The following is a 15,522-nucleotide window of genomic DNA, read 5'->3' as shown; positions in this document are numbered from 1 at the left end:
CTGGGTGTTACCTAGAAGGTCATCATGACTGAGAAAGAAAGACCAACTTCGGCAAATGCATATTGAGGTTAGGCTATGTCCTTACTGTGATATAAAAGGGAACCAATTTTTTTTTTTTGGTCAAAGACAGTCCATTAGGGACAGACAAATCCTCAATTAATTCTTAGAATAATGCAGAGTATTAAAAATCATATCAGAGCAACTCAGAGGTGAGGCAAGGTGAGGTGCAGACTTCTAAGAAGTCTTCTTGGAAAATACTTTATTGTTATTAAAAAGGTGATATACAGAGGGGTTAAAGTTACATTAATCAGGTGAAGAGTACATTTCTTTTTTCTTTTTTGCCAGTCCTGGGGCTTGAACTTCACAGCATCACTTCCAGCCTTTTCTGTTTATGTGGTCCTGAGGAACTGAAACCAGGGCTTCGTGTATGCTAAGCAAACACTCTACTACTAAGCCACATTGCAACTGAGAGTACATTTCTTTTTGGACAATGTCATCCCTTCTCTTGCTCTCTCCCAGTTTTTCCCTCCCATTCCTAGAAGGCTTCTTGAAGTAGGTAACATATAAACAGAGCCTTTGCAGATGAAAATTTCAGGTAATTGGCTGGTTATTCAAATTGAGGGTGGCAGCATGAGAAAGTATTTAGACTGTGTTACATTTAATATGGGAGGAAATGAGATCTGAGAATAAACCAGATATATTTATAATAGTCTTTATCACTGAGGAGCTCTTAGTCTCGGGGAGTAGACAAGTGTCATTGATCATTAGGAGGATGACTTTATAAGATAAAGAAGAAAGGTTAAAAAGGAGAGTGTGTAATCTGATTTGAAGGAGATGCTCTGGAAAGGAGATGATACATTAGAGAAAGAAGGAAGTTTGGGATAGAACTCAGGGTCTGTTGTACACATTCTACCACTAAAATACACCCCCAACCCTCTCCCGTGCTTTTATTGAACAATCAAAAGAGGACCAGGCACCAAGCAAGGAAAATATTCCTTCTTCCTTCCATGTAGCTTTCAGCTCTGAAAAGAAATGACTTTTAAAGCCTTTATTTCCGAGATATAAAAGCAGCTGGATGAATTGTAAGAAACTTATTTTTGACTCCACTTCCTCATCTGTAGACTTTTTGTTTCAGTTCCTTCCTTCATACAATCCAAAAGTAAAGCTTCTAGTCTGAAGCCTGGCACAAAGCTCTGTTACTATTTGTTATTATTATTTCATTTAGTCCTCACAAACCACCTGGATCTTGGGCAAAATTTCCTTGCCCCCTCCTACCCTCTCCCCCCCACCCCTTTTACTTTTCCCAGAATCAGAAGCGGAACAGTAGGTGGGTGAACCACCTTAAAAGTACACCAGGACAATCTGGAGCCGATGCCCGTCCTATTTAATTTAATATCCGTGCCGGGTTTTCTTCTGCGCGTCCTAGGACCAGACTCTGGTCCGGAGGCCCGAAGTCCGGTGCCAGGGTTTAGGCTCCGCCCCGGCCTGTCGGGGCCGGCCGGCGAGCGGGCGGGTCCCCACGGGGCGGGGCGGGGCGGCGTGCCGAGGGAAGTTGTCGAAGTTGGGAGAGACGCCCGCCCGCCCGCCCGCCCTCCCGCCGGGCCTCGCCCACGGCCGCTCCCTCCGCCTCCTCCCCGCCCGGAGCCTGGGTCGCCCGTCCTTCCTTCCCCTCCCGTGCATGATGGAAACACCATGGCTGCGGCTGCCCCGCTCTCCCTGACACAGGTAACTCCGCCCGCCGGGCTGGGCCGGCCGGTGTCCCTCACCTCCCGCCCCCGGGCCCACCCTCGCCGCCCTCGGCCTCCCTCCCCCGCCGGGTCGCCGTGCCGGGGCCGGGCGGCCGGCGTGCCCGAGCGAGGGAGCGGGCGGACCGGGGAGTGTGTGACTGCGGGCCCGGGCCGGAGCTCCGGCGCCGCGGCCGCCCGGCCCGGCCCCGCCCCGCGCCGCCCGCCCGCCCGCAGCCCCTGGCGCCCCGACGCCCCAGGCCCCCGCCGGCTCCCGTCCCGTCCCCTCTCACCGGCCCGGGAAGTTTCTCCGGCCAGGCCCCGGCGCCCGCCAGGTGCGCTCCTGTTGAGCTCGCGCGGGGGTCAGCCTGGCCGCCGGGTCGCGCGAGGCTGGTCCGGGGCAGAGCGGGAGGGTCCCCGACGGGGTTGTTTCCGTCGTGAGGCGTCCGGGGAGCTCCCCTCCCCCCCCGACCTTCCCCCCCTGCCGACGACCTTCGGCCCTCCCTCCCCCGGGGGTCCCCTGAGCCAGCAGCCTCCCTTCCAAGGAAGTCTCCCCAGGTAGAGTGCGACTTGGCTTCCCCGCTCGCTCGGGTTCACTTCGGGGTCAGACTCTCCTCCATTCAGATTTTTCCCAACTCAACTCTTCTTCCACCCAGGGAGGGGCTCTCGCCTAGTCGCTGTCCCAGCGGATCTCAGGGACGCATCTTTCAGCAGGTGCGGCCGTCTGGCGAGGCTTGGTGCTGGGAACGTCCAGGGGTGATCAGTTGGTCCTCGGAGAATCCCCGCCAAAAGCTTCTCAAGTTCTTTCCTCTTGCCCTTTTGCTTCCTTTAGAGCCCAGTTCTGGTGCCTCCCAGAAAAGTCCTAAACTTTCCCTCTGTGAGCCCGCTTCCTCCCACTCTCAGCTGGAAAGCCTCGTCGTGGGCTCTCCACTATGTCTGGGATGATGAGGTGCCACACATCTGGCCAGTTCCTCCCACGTCCCTCATTCCAGCCTCCAGGTCTGAGCTTGTTAGCTGCACGGCGGATGGCCCTGTACCCCTTGACCCGGGCCCACTTCAGCCTTCCTGCTTTGTAATATCTCCCTCTCCCCTAGGACTAAATTTGTTGGATGATTTTGGACTAAGGGTCCCATTGGAGTGGGACATGCATTTGGGCATCATTTTGGCATGAAAAGTCATTTTCCCAGCAAAAGAAGCCTTTTCTCCATGTATATGTACTTTTTCTGTATGTGTACACAGGTGCACATATCTCTATATCTGTCTGTTTATCTGTCTATCCATGACCCAGGTCCCCTAACTGATTCAGCTTGCAGAAATTCTATCATAAGTGAAGTTTATTCTCAAAACTTATTTGATATTGATGATATTTTCTTTCTTTCTCTCTCTCTCTTTCTTTCTTTCTTTTTTTGCCAGTTCTGGGGCTTGAACTCAGGGCCTGGCACTGCCCCTGAGCTTCTTTTGCTCCAGGCTAGCATCATACCACTTGAGCCACAGCACCACTTCCAGCCTTTTCTGGTGCTGAGGAGTTAGACCCAGGGCTTCATACATGCTAGACAAGCACTCTACCACTAAGCTACATTCCTAGCCTGATTATATTGTTTCTGCCATCAGATAACATGGCATATATGAGGGTTTAACATAGTCGTCAATCTATTTGGAAGGGTTCTTCTGAAACTCAAATTTGAGTAATGGAAATAATGACTTTTGGGTGTTCACTTTCTGTGAGTCTAGCTATAGTGATTCTCCTTAAAGAAAATCCCTGTTGGCAGGCTGCTGTTTCTGGCTCTGTTGGCTAATTCTGGCAGGTTTCCCCTCCAAAAGATTTTGTTCTCTTGAAGACTTCTGTAGAATTTCCTCTCAGTTGTAGGCCTACTTTTTTTTTTCTCCCTAGGTAATACTGTGTTTTAAGTTTCTGTTTATTTTCATTCATTCTTTGGAGATTTACTTCAGGTTCTATTTTATAGTCACTTAAATTATGTATATTTGGTGGTTATATGTTTAGGTTATTAACATGTATCTAGAGTAAATAGTGTATCAGTAAGGAAGTAGTGTTGTTTGAGAGAAGGTTCTATATTAATTTGTATTGAAAATTCAAATAAGTAAATTAAGAATGTTTTGACTTTAAGAGGCCATGAGATTGTAGTGTAGTGCCATAGGAGAAAAGAACCTAATTGTTAATGATTCCTAATGTATTCCTTCTTTCAAAATGTAAATTTGTGGTTTTTAAATTTAGTTTTAATTTTTTAAAAAATAAATTAACTTTAGTTTTTTTTACCTTCTTGAGCCCAATAAACTCAGATAACAGCTCAGCTCAGTATTACATTCATTATTGGTTTTTATGTCACTTTCTATTTCTCCTCCCACTTTTTCAACACACATACACACACACTCACACTTAGATTTAGACCTACTTAAGTGAGAGACCTTTGAGAGTAGGGACTTTTTTTTTCTTCTAAGGGATGGGGAGGGATGTGGGGCATTGGCAGTGGTGATCTAGCTATGTTTTCCTTGGAACCCTTGGGCTTAGGTTATCCTCTTGCCTCTTCCAAGTACCTGTGCCACAGTGCCCCCAGCAAGGGAAATCTTATACCTGTTAGGTTCAAGGCACTGTTCTGAGATTGTCTTTACAATTTTTTGGCTTTTGCCAATTAAACAAAACTGTCATTTTAAGAGGTATATTTAAAAGATGTTTTAATTTATGCCATCCTCTTCTCTGCCTGCCAATTAATTGTCTTACTTTCCTATCACCCAAATAAATGATTGAAATTATAGAATACTAGATTAATTAAATTCCAATCCCAATTCCAATTTTTAAATTTTATTTATTTATTTAATCAGTTGTGGGGCCTGAACTCTGGGCCTAGGCACTGTCCCTCAGCTCTTCAGCTCAAGGCTAGCACTCTACCACTTGAACCCCAGTGCTACTTCTGGCCTTTTCTGCTTAATGTGGTGCTGAGAAATCGAACCCAGGGTCTCATGCATACAAGGCAAGCACTCTACCATGGAGTCACCTTCCCAGCCCTCAATCCCAGTTTTATAATAGGTATAGAATGAAGTAAAGTCTCCAGTTCTCAGTTTTCCTTTTTTTTTTTTTTTTGCCAGTCCTGGGGCTTGAACTTAGGGTCTGAGCACTGTCCCTGAGCTTCTTTTTTACCCACGGCTAGCACTCTACCACTTGAGACATAGCACCATTTCCGGCTTTTTTTGTTTATGTGGTGCTGAGGAATCAAACCCAAGGCTCCATGCATGCTAGTCAAGCATTCTACCACTAAGCCACATTCCTAGCCCCAATTCCCAGGTTTCTTAACTTTAAATTTACTCAACCGATATTTATTGAGCATTCGTTATGTGATAAGAATTATTCATGTTATCAAGGATGTACTAATGAGCAAACAATAACACTTTTTTGGACTTTGGGGACAAAAACATAGAACTTCTAATAGGGGAGTTTGAATTACCTAATCAGAATATCTTTCCAATTTAACATTCTATTTTATAGATCATATCCTATGACTTTTGGACTTTCTCAAGGTAAATTTAGTGCTGGATAATGTCAGTGTTTTTTTTTTTTTTTTTTTTTTTTGGGTCCAGTCGTGGGGCCTGAACTCTGGGCCTGGGCGCTGTCCCTCAGCTCTTCAGCTCAAGGCTAGCGCTCTACCACCTGAGCCACAGCACCACTTCTGGCTTTTTTCTTTTTTGCTTATGTGGTGCTAAGGAATCGAACCCATGGCCTCATGCATGCAAGGCAAGCGCTCTACCACTGAGCCACCTTCCCAGCCCAATGTCAGTGTTTTTTAAGTTCAGGTTAGTTCATGATGTTCTTTTCTTTTTTTCTAGTTATAGTGAAATTTGAATGGGAAAGATCTTGATACTTGCTTATAGCTACAGCTTGCAAAAAAGGCATATGTTATTTTCTTTTTTAACTTTTCTGTTTTATTTCTTCCTATAATGTCCAGATTCCTAATAATGCTATTGTTAGCTTCTCTTTGCTTGTTACTATTTGTCAGGAATTTTAGTTAATCAGTCGATTTTACAAATAGAAGTAATAATTTACACAGGCGAGTAAATGTTTTTTGTTTTTTTTTCTTGTCAGTCATGGGGGTTGAACTCTGGGCCTGTGCGCTGTCCCTTAGCTCTTCAGCTCAAGGTTAATGCTCTACCACTTTGAGCCACAGTACCCACTTCAGGTTTTCTGGTGGTTAATTGGAGATCAGAGTCTCATGGACTTTGCTGCCCCCGGCAGGCTTTGAACTGTGCTCCTTAGATCTCAGCCGCCTGAATAGCTAGTATTACAGTTGTGAGCCACCGGCACCTAACTAGATCTAAGATTTTAAACTTAAGCTCTGTAGAACTAAAAAGCTGTTACACTTCCTAGTGTACTAGAGGCTTGGTATAATTTTTAAAAAGCTATTAATTGGGTCTAAAGAAATTCCAGCATATAATCCAAAACAATAAATGGTATAAATATTTTTTTATTGTTTATTCATTTGTTTTGAGACAGGGTTTCCTTATATAGCTGGCATCAATTTTGAAATACTCTTGTCTCAACCTCCCAGATATTAATGCTTTTTTCAGAGTTGCATGTGCAGTATAACTGCATTTCAGAAAACTTGGAAATTGGAGGAGAAAGTTTTCTACAATTTTAGTTTCTGGTTTTTTTTTAAAAAACTTTATTGAAAAAACATAATATTTGATAATAAACATATCACCCTAGTGGTCTAACATTCATAACTGCAGATGCACAGGGCTGAGCATTACAATGTGTTTTGAGAACCAGAGAAGGAATATTTTAGTCAACATGATAGATACTTGAGTTCCTATTATGGGAAAGGCACATTAATGATATTTTTCTTTTTCTTGTTGCCTGTAATTATAATCCAGTATACTCAGGAAATCTCTAACTGTTCTCAAAAATGGTTTGGAATGTTCAGTATTTGGGAGGGGTTGCCATAGTTAAAATTAATTAGGAACAGTTGGATTTGTCCAGTAGTCTCCCAGGAATAATCTTAAGAGTGCATTCCTTTACTTTCATTCTGTTTTCAGACCAAATACTAATAACAAGAGGATTATGTAGTCGAAAAAGATTGAACATCCTTAACAGTGAATCTCCTATCTCTAGTAGTTTAATTTTAAGGGTTCAATAGAGGGTATTTTACATCCTTTTTAAAGATAAAATATAACATTTTATATACTTCTTTGTGTGTATTTAGCTTAATAAGATTATAACTCTGAAAAACACAAGAAAATGGCTTGACAGAGATCTGGTTACTTGGAGAACTGGTAGAAAAGAATAAACAGAAAAGCAGAGAAGAGTTCATTAGGCAAATCCATATACTTGAAATTTCATTTTAAAGTATTTGAATTCTTAAGCACTTGAACCTCATCAACAAGATATACTTCCATTAAAAATTAATTAGTGTTTAACAGTGTAAGGAATATTGTAAGTTCAGTGCTATAATACAGTAAGGTGGCCAAATTGTATTTAGGTAGATGATAATCTAATTAAGTGTGTTTAGGAGAAAGACATCAAGAAAAAAAGAATTTTTGGGGGGAGATATTCAATGTCTTTAAAAATTATTTTATGTCTTTTAAAAATACTTAAGTAATTGTACAAAGGAGTTGTCATGCAACTTTTGTCTTTCTGTGCTTGATTTACTTCATTTAACATAATTTTTTCCAGGTCCTTCCATTTCTTTGCCAGTGATGTAATATCTTCCTTTCTAATGGATGAGTAAAATTCTTTCTTTCTTTCTTTCTTTCTTTCTTTCTTTCTTTCTTTCTTTCTTTCTTTCTTTCTTTCTTTCTTTCTTTCTTTCTTTCTTTCTTTCTTTCTTTCTTTCTTTCTTTCTTTCTTTCTTTCTTTCTTTCTTTCTTTCTTTCTTTCTTTCTTTTTTGGGGGTCTGGTCGTGGGGCCTGAACTCTGGGCCTGGGCTCTGTCCCTCAGCTCTTCAGCTCAAGGCTAGAGCTCTACAACTTGAGCCACAGCACCACTTCCAGCCTTTTTTTTTCTTTTTGCTTATGTGGTGCTGAGGAATCGAACCCAGGGCCTCAGGCATGCAAGGCAAGCGCTCCACCACTGAGCCACCTTCCCAGCCCCGAGTAAAATTCTTTCTAATGGGTTAGTAAAATTCCATTGTGTATATGTACCATATTTTCTTGATCCATTTTCCATTGAGGGGTATCTGTGCTGATTCAATACCTTGGCTACAGTGAATAATGTTGCAGTGAACATGGTTGTGCTGGTGGCTTTAGTGTATCCTAGTTTGTAATCTTTTGGATAAATGCCCAAGAGTGTGGAATTAAGAAACAACCAATCAGTTAATAAATGGGCTAATGAGCTAAATAGAGACTTCTCTGAAGAAGAAGTAAAAATGACCAACAAGCCAGGTGCAGTGGCTCATGCTTGTAATCCTAGCTACTCAGGAGGCTAAGAGCTGCCAATCGAGGGTTCAAAGCCAGCCCAGCCAGAACAGTGCTTTTGAGACTCTTATCTCCAATTAACTACCAAAAAGCCAGAAATGGAACTGTGGCTCAAAGTGGTAGAGTGCAAGCCTTGAGTACAAAAGCTCTGGAACACCACAAAGGCCCTGAATTCAAGACACACACACACACACACACACACACACACACACACACACACACACACACACACAGCCAACAGACAAAGAATTGCTCATAAGACACACACACACACACACACACACACACACACACACACACACACACACACAGAGCCAACAGACAAATAAAGAATTACTCATAAAGGAAATGCAAATCATAGCAACAGATTCCACTGCACCCCAGTTAAAATGGTCATCATCAAGAATGTAAACAATAACGAATGTTGTTGTGGATATGGGCAAAAGGGAATCCTAATACATTGTTGGTAGGAATGCAAACTTGTTCAACCACTCTGGAAAGCAGTATGGAGGTTCTTCAAAAAACTAAACACAGGACTACCATAAGGCTGGGCGCCATTGGCTCACCCCTGTAATCCTAGCTACTCAGGAGGCTGAGATCTGAGCATCACGGTTCAAAGCCAGCCTGGGCAGGAAAATCTGTGAGACTCTTACCTTCAATAAACCACTCAGAAAACCGAAAGTGGTGCTGTGGCTCAGGTGTTAGTTAGTGCACTAGCCTTGAGCTGAAGAGCTGAGGGATAGTGCCCAGGCCCAGAGTTCAAGCTCTGCAACTGCAAAACAACAACAACAACAACAAAACTACCATAAGATTTTAAAAATAAAGTAATAATAGTTTTTATTTACCTTGTTGTAATAGTAAGCCTGGTTTTTTTTTTGTTTGTTTGTTTTTTTTCCTATAATCAACTGATGTAGGATTTCTTGTTTTCATTTTTTTTTTCCCTTTGGGGTATTCTAGGATTTTTCACTCAAGGCCTTGTATTTTGTAGGCCCTACCACTGGAACATGCCCCTGTCCTTTTGATTTAGCATTCCTTTTCTTTTTCTTTCTTTTCTTTTTTTTTAGTGTCAGTACCTGGCCTTGAACTCCAGCTCAGAGCTTGAACTCAAGTTCAATTGTAGAGTTACAATTTACTCACAGCTCAGGGCCCTTTTCTACCCCTCCCCTCCCCCCCCCCCCCCCCACAGCTGGCACTGTACAACTTGAGCCACACCTCCAGTCCTATATTTTGCTGATTAAGTATAGATGGACTTTTGTTGCCCCAGCTGGCTTTGAATAGCCATCCTCCAGGACTTGGTCACCAGAATGCTTGGATTATGAGTGTGAGCCATTGTTACTGGTCTTTAATTGTGAAAATACCATACAGAGGGGTTACAATTACATGAGCAAGGTAATGAGTACATTTCTTATCAAGCATTGTTGCCTCCTCCTTTGTTTTCCCCTTACCATCCCTGCCCTCCCATCCACCCCCCCCCCCATAGTACTTTAGTGCCTTACCTCTGCTACCTTTCATCACAGTACCTATCAGTCCAGAAACTTAGAGTCATGGTCTCACTTTGAATAGTTCATTTCTCTTTCCTATCAACAGAGGACTGTAACATTATGTGGATGCTCATTTTGACGACTACACTCCCCTCCCACTCCCACCCCCTTCCCCCCATTTTTGTTATTGTTTTTGAGACTGGGTCTCACAATGTAGCTTAGGCTGGCCTGGAATTTCCTATCTAATCCAGGCTGACCTCAAGCTTAAAGATTCTTCTGTGTCTGCCTCTGAGTGCTGCAATTACAGAGTGTACCACCACACCCAGCATATCTCATTTTAAACATTCTCTCATCTTTAGGTTTAGTAAAATTAGTCAGAGGAATGATAATAGTTTTTATAATTGGTTTGGATAATTCAGTTAGAGAATTTATAATTTTGTGTCCTTTATAATTTACAAAGTATTTTATGCTCTTTAATTATTGTTATCATTTAAAATAGGAGGATACTAAGGCTTATAATTTGGAACTTGAGTTTTATAGTCAGAAGTAAGAAAGAAAGTTTAAATCTACATTTGGAAAAAAAATTGTGAAAAGTCTTCTTGCTATAGGCCCTCATCAGTGGCAGCCATTTTGTCAGGTTCTTATATGATTGTCTACATAGTTTGTGTATATATATGTTTTATTTTGAGAAAGCTGCTTACTGTTTTACAATTTGTTCTTACTATTTTTATATCATCAGATCTAGAAAGCTGTGCCATATAGCACATGTAGATGCCCTTCTTTTAAGATATATCAGGGCAAGTTGTGTATGAATGTATTTAATTTTTTAAACTAATTACCTGATGGACAGTTACTATTGTTCACAATCTTTTATTATTAGCAACACTGAAGTGAACATTCTTCTTCTTCTTTTTTTTTTTTTTTTTGCTCATCCTGCGGCTTGAACTCAAGGTTTGGGCACTGTCCCTCCTTTTGCTCATGGCTCACACTCTACCACTTAAGCCACAGCACCACTTCAGCCTTTTCTGTTTATGTGGTACTGAGGAATCCAACCAAGGGCATCATGCTTGCTAGGTAAGCACTCTACCACTAAGCCACATTCCCAGCCTGAAGTGAATATTTTTTTACATACATGTATGTTTATATGTGGATTAGTTTTTAGTGGGTGTGATTGTTGGGTCAGAGGATATTTTTAATGTTAATTTGTATCGAGAAATGTACCAGCAGTAGTGTTTGAGAGTTCTTCTATAGCCTTATCAATATAGTACAAGTTTTTTTGGCGTGGGTCCTTGGCTTGAACTCAAGGCCTGGGCACTATCCTTGAACTTCTTTTGCTCAAGGCTAGCACTCTACCACATTAGCCACAGAGCCAGTTCCTATAAAATTTTTGATCATTGTCAAAATGACATATAAAATGGTATTTTATTATCATTTCTTTAATTATGGTATGATTGAACTCATTTCCCTTAGCTATTTGTATTTTCTGTTTTTTACTTTTTTTTTTTTTTTGCAGAATACTTATTTGGCTCCCCTGAACAAGTAATATACTGTTTATCAAAACTAGAAATAACTTTTTGGTGGTAGACAAAGGGGTGGGCATAGGAATGAAGGAAGGGTGAGCAACTATCATTATATTCAATGTACCGTATATAAAAAATGAACTGAAAAATGAAATGTAACTTGAGGGTAGAGATGGGAGGGAGCAAAATGGGTGGGAAGGAAGGAAGGGGTGACATTAACCAAGAAGCATTATACGCATAACCTGATTTATGGAATTGTAATCCCTTTGTACAACTACTTAATAATAATTTTTTTTTTTTGGGTCCGGTCGTGGGGCCTGAACTCTGGGCCTGGGCACTGTCCCTCAGCTCTTCAGCTCAAGGCTAGCGCTCTACCACTTTGAGCCACAGCGCCACTTCCAGCTTTTTTCTTTTTGCTTATGTGGTACTGAGAAATTGAACCAGGGCCTCATGCATGCAAGGCAAGTGCTCTACCACTGAGCCACCTTCCTAGCCCTTAATAATAATTTTTAAAAAAGGAAAAATGCCTATTTGGTACTTTTGTGTGACTTTCTGTTTGACTTCGGTCATCTTTCTGACTGACTTTTATTTTTTTTTAATTTGTTTATGGTACTTGAGTTTGAAATCAGGCCTCATACTTGCTGGGCAGGGACTTTCTATTTGAGCCATACCCCTTGCCCTTTTTTTACTATTTTGGGAATAAGATCTCATTTTTTTAAATCCACGTTGGGCTGGGCTATGATTCTCCTATTTATGCATAACTGAGATGACAGGCATGTATCACTACACCCAGTAGTGGGTTCTCACTAACTTTTTCCCCCAGCTGGTCTTGAACTACTGTGTTCCTGATTTATGCCTCCTGAGGAGCTGGGATTACAAGTATGAGTCACTTTCCCTGGCTTTCTTTGCAAAATTGTTTGCAAATATTTTTCTCTTAATTTTTTTGGCATTTGTACTATGTATAAATATTTAAGTTTTACATTTTTAAAATTCATACTGTTTTCTGTTAGAGCTTCTGCCAAATTTAGATTAAAAAAAAATTTTTTTTGGCATTGCTGGGGATGGCACCCAGGGCCTTCATTGTGCTAGGCAAGCACTTTACCATTTAGCTTTACCCTTAGTCCCAAATTTAGTTTTTTTTTTCCCTTTTTTTTGGTGGTAAGGTTTCACTACTCAGTCTAGGCCGATCTAAAACTCACCATGTAGTCCAGGCTGGCCTTGAGCTCATGATCCTTCTGTCTCAGCCTCCCATCATACCCAGCTCTAGATCTAGATTTTTACATTTCAGGAGCATAGGCAGAATAATATATAAGAGATTCCTATTCTGTCTCTACTAGCTCTATGAACTTGGGCACATTGCTTGATCTGTGGGGCTCAGTTGTTCATGTATGTGATAGAAATAAATTATGACCACTTAGGTGTGTTGTGATGTTCTAATTACAGAATGAACTGATCAATGCGTTTAAGAAAAAGTAAATGTGGCTCTCAGCAACTATTTTCTTTAGCCCTTCCTGTAGTTTCCTAATTTGTTAATAGTCTCATTTCATACCCTGTATCATATACTGTGCTTTTCTTTTACATAACTGTGAACTTTGAGAATTTTGTACAAAAGTAAGAAGTGAGATAGAAGAAACTTTTGTTATATTAAATAACGCTTCCAGTATGGAAATACAAAACAAACTTATTTTTGTGTGGTACAAATATATAAAGAAAACCAAGCTTAATTTTCTTCCCTTTAATCTTTGGATTTTACAGTGAGAATTTAATAGTACCAGTAGTCTCCCATTTGAAGATATGACATTGCTTATTTCTTGATAAATCTATAGTAAAAATCCAGACTGTGGCCCAAAATGCTGGGACAAGAGCATTATTTTTTAGGGTTTGGGACAGAGAATGTTCTCAACCTTGGCACTGGTGACATTTTGGACCAAATAATTCTTGATTTCTTTTTGTTTGTTTGTTTTTGTTTTTCAGACAAGGTTTTACTATGTAGCCCAGGCTGGCCTTGAACTTGTAATCCTCTTGCTCAGTCTCTTGAGTGCTAAGATAAGGTGTGCACCACCATAACCAACTTGTCTGAATCATTAGTGTGAGAGGCTGTTCAGTGGGGGCTCTGTTGAAGCATTCTTATCCATGTGGTGCTGGTAACACTATTCTCAGTTATGGCAATAAAACATAATCTGCAGAAATTGCCACATGCTTCTTGGGGTTATGTTTATAAGCCTTAAACTTTCCATGAGCCATGATTATTATGTATAGATGTTGAGTTTAAAAAAACTTAAATAAGGCACCCTGAAATCATGAGCTTAATTTTATGTGATTTCTGTTTCTTGTTTTATATTAGTAGTGAAACAATTCTGTCCAGTGTGTTAAGGATTAATGACAGGGTCCTAAAAGGAAAGAAATCATTCTTATGCTACTGTTGTTGAGGAAGAGGACTGATTTTCTTAAAATCTTAATAAGTACTATATCTTTTTAGCTGATTTAGATGTGTTATTTTACTTTATAATTTTTCTATAAGTAGGAATCAGTCTTCTATTATTTCTTACTTGGAGTTATAAGTGGTAGAGTTAAATTTGTATGGCACATGTATTCCCCTAGCCTATTGTTGTGCAATAAGTAGTTATTGACAATATTCCAGTCAAAATGAGTGTCCACATAATGTTACAGTCCTCTGTTGATATGAAAGGGAAATGAACTATTCAAAGTGAGACCATGACACTTAAGTTTCTGGACTGATAGGTACTGTGATGAAAGGTAGTAGAGGTAAGGCACTAAAGTACTATGGGTGGGGGGTGGGGTGGATGGGAGGGCAGGGATGGTAAGGGGAAACAAAGGAGGAGGCAACAATGCTTGATAAGAAATGTACTCATTACCTTGCTCATGTAATTGTAACCCCTCTGTACATTATTTTCACAATAAAACTTATTAATAAAAAAAGTACTATGGGGGCTGGGAAGGTGGCTCAGTGGTAGAGCGCTTGCCTTGCATGCCTGAGGCCCTGGGTTCGATTCCCCAGCACCACATAAGCAAAAAGAAAAAAGCCAGAAGTGGCGCGTGGCTCAAGTGGTAGAGCGCTAGCCTTGAGCTGAAGAGCTGAGGGACAGCGCCCAGGCCCAGAGTTCAGGCCCCACGACTGGACATTAAAAAAAAAAAAAAAAAAAAGTACTATGGGTATGACTTCAATTTGATGATACTTTTGGTGATAATTTAAATTTTAAATTATTATAGTTTTCAAGATAATGTAGATTATATTTTTATGTTGTACTTAAAAGGCACATTAGTTCAGTATAGCTTGCTTACCTAGGATGTATGAAGTCATTTGTTTGATATCCCCAGCACAAAAGAAAAAAAAGACCACACAAAAGCATTTGATTCAAGTCAAATTGTGTTTTTGTGAATAGAGTCTAACTGTGAATTTAATGAACCTTTTCTTTTTTTGGGGGGGGTGAGGGGCTTGAACTCAGGGCCTGGACACTGTTCCTGAGCCACTTTTGCTAAGGCTAGCACTCTACCACTTGAGCAATAACCACTTTCAGCTCTTTCTGTTTATGTGATACTGAGGAATTTAACCCAGGGCTTCAATGCATGCTAGTCAAGCACTCTACCACTAAGCCATACTCCCAGACCATAATAAACCATTTCTAACTTGAGTTTCAGACACTGGGAGCCTCTTTCCAACAAGAAGTTTATCTTTGTATCTGGACACTGGAGGCTCACTCCTATAATTTTAGCTACTCAGGAGGCTGAGATCTGGAGGATGGTAATTCGAAGCCAACCAGGCAGAAAAGTCTCTGAGACTCTCTCTTTTTAATTTATTTTTTAATAAGCTTTTTTATTGTGAAAATACCATACGGAGAGGTTACAATTACATGAGCAAGGTATTGAGTACATTTCTTATCAAGCATTGTTGCCTCCTCCTTTGTTTTTCCCTTACCATCCCTGCCCTCCCAACTCCATAACTATACTCCCCCTCTCCCCCCGAGACTCTTATATCCAGTTAACCAATGAAAAGTGGAAGTGAGGGTATGGCTCAAGTGGTAGAACACCAGCCTTGAGCGAAAAGCCTAATAAGAACACAAAGCTCTGAGTTTTATGCCCCAGTGTCAGTCTCGTATTCCAAAATAGTATGCCCAATATTTTGTGTACTTTTTGCTTTGGCAGCATATTAAGATGCTCATCCTAGGAGTACTAAGACGTTTCAAATAGCGAGAAAGTCATTAGATTTATTTTTTTAATTTATTTTTGAATCCTGAATGAATTCTGACTCTGCCCTTTGTTCCATCTTTGTGTGACCATAATTAAACTGTTTTAAGCTTCCATTTCCTTATGTATATATTATTGGCTCTATCTACAGATTCAAACAACTGTAGATAA

The 15,522-nt window shown here is 40.8% G+C and overlaps 1 protein-coding gene across 2 annotated transcripts in view; it reads left to right on the top strand.

Moving 5' to 3' along the window:
- The first annotated feature begins 1,618 nt into the window (after positions 1–1,618).
- Positions 1,619–15,522, top strand: part of Eps15 (epidermal growth factor receptor pathway substrate 15) — a 123,148-nt gene continuing 109,244 nt past the window's right edge. Inside the window, exon 1 of one of the 2 annotated variants that reach the window (XM_042674694.1) lies at positions 1,619–1,725. In XM_042674694.1, the coding sequence (XP_042530628.1) occupies positions 1,693–1,725 (33 nt within the window). In that variant the 5' untranslated portion in view covers positions 1,619–1,692. The remainder of the gene's footprint in view (positions 1,726–15,522) is intronic. The other variant, XM_042674684.1, reaches the window with a different exon arrangement.

This window comes from Dipodomys spectabilis, unplaced genomic scaffold (genome assembly GCF_019054845.1).
Source record: "Dipodomys spectabilis isolate Male_0828 unplaced genomic scaffold, ASM1905484v1 ptg000002l, whole genome shotgun sequence".
NCBI classification, from domain to species: Eukaryota; Metazoa; Chordata; class Mammalia; order Rodentia; family Heteromyidae; genus Dipodomys; species Dipodomys spectabilis.
Note: the sequence above shows the minus strand (reverse complement) of the source record. Positions and strands in the feature narration are given on the sequence as shown.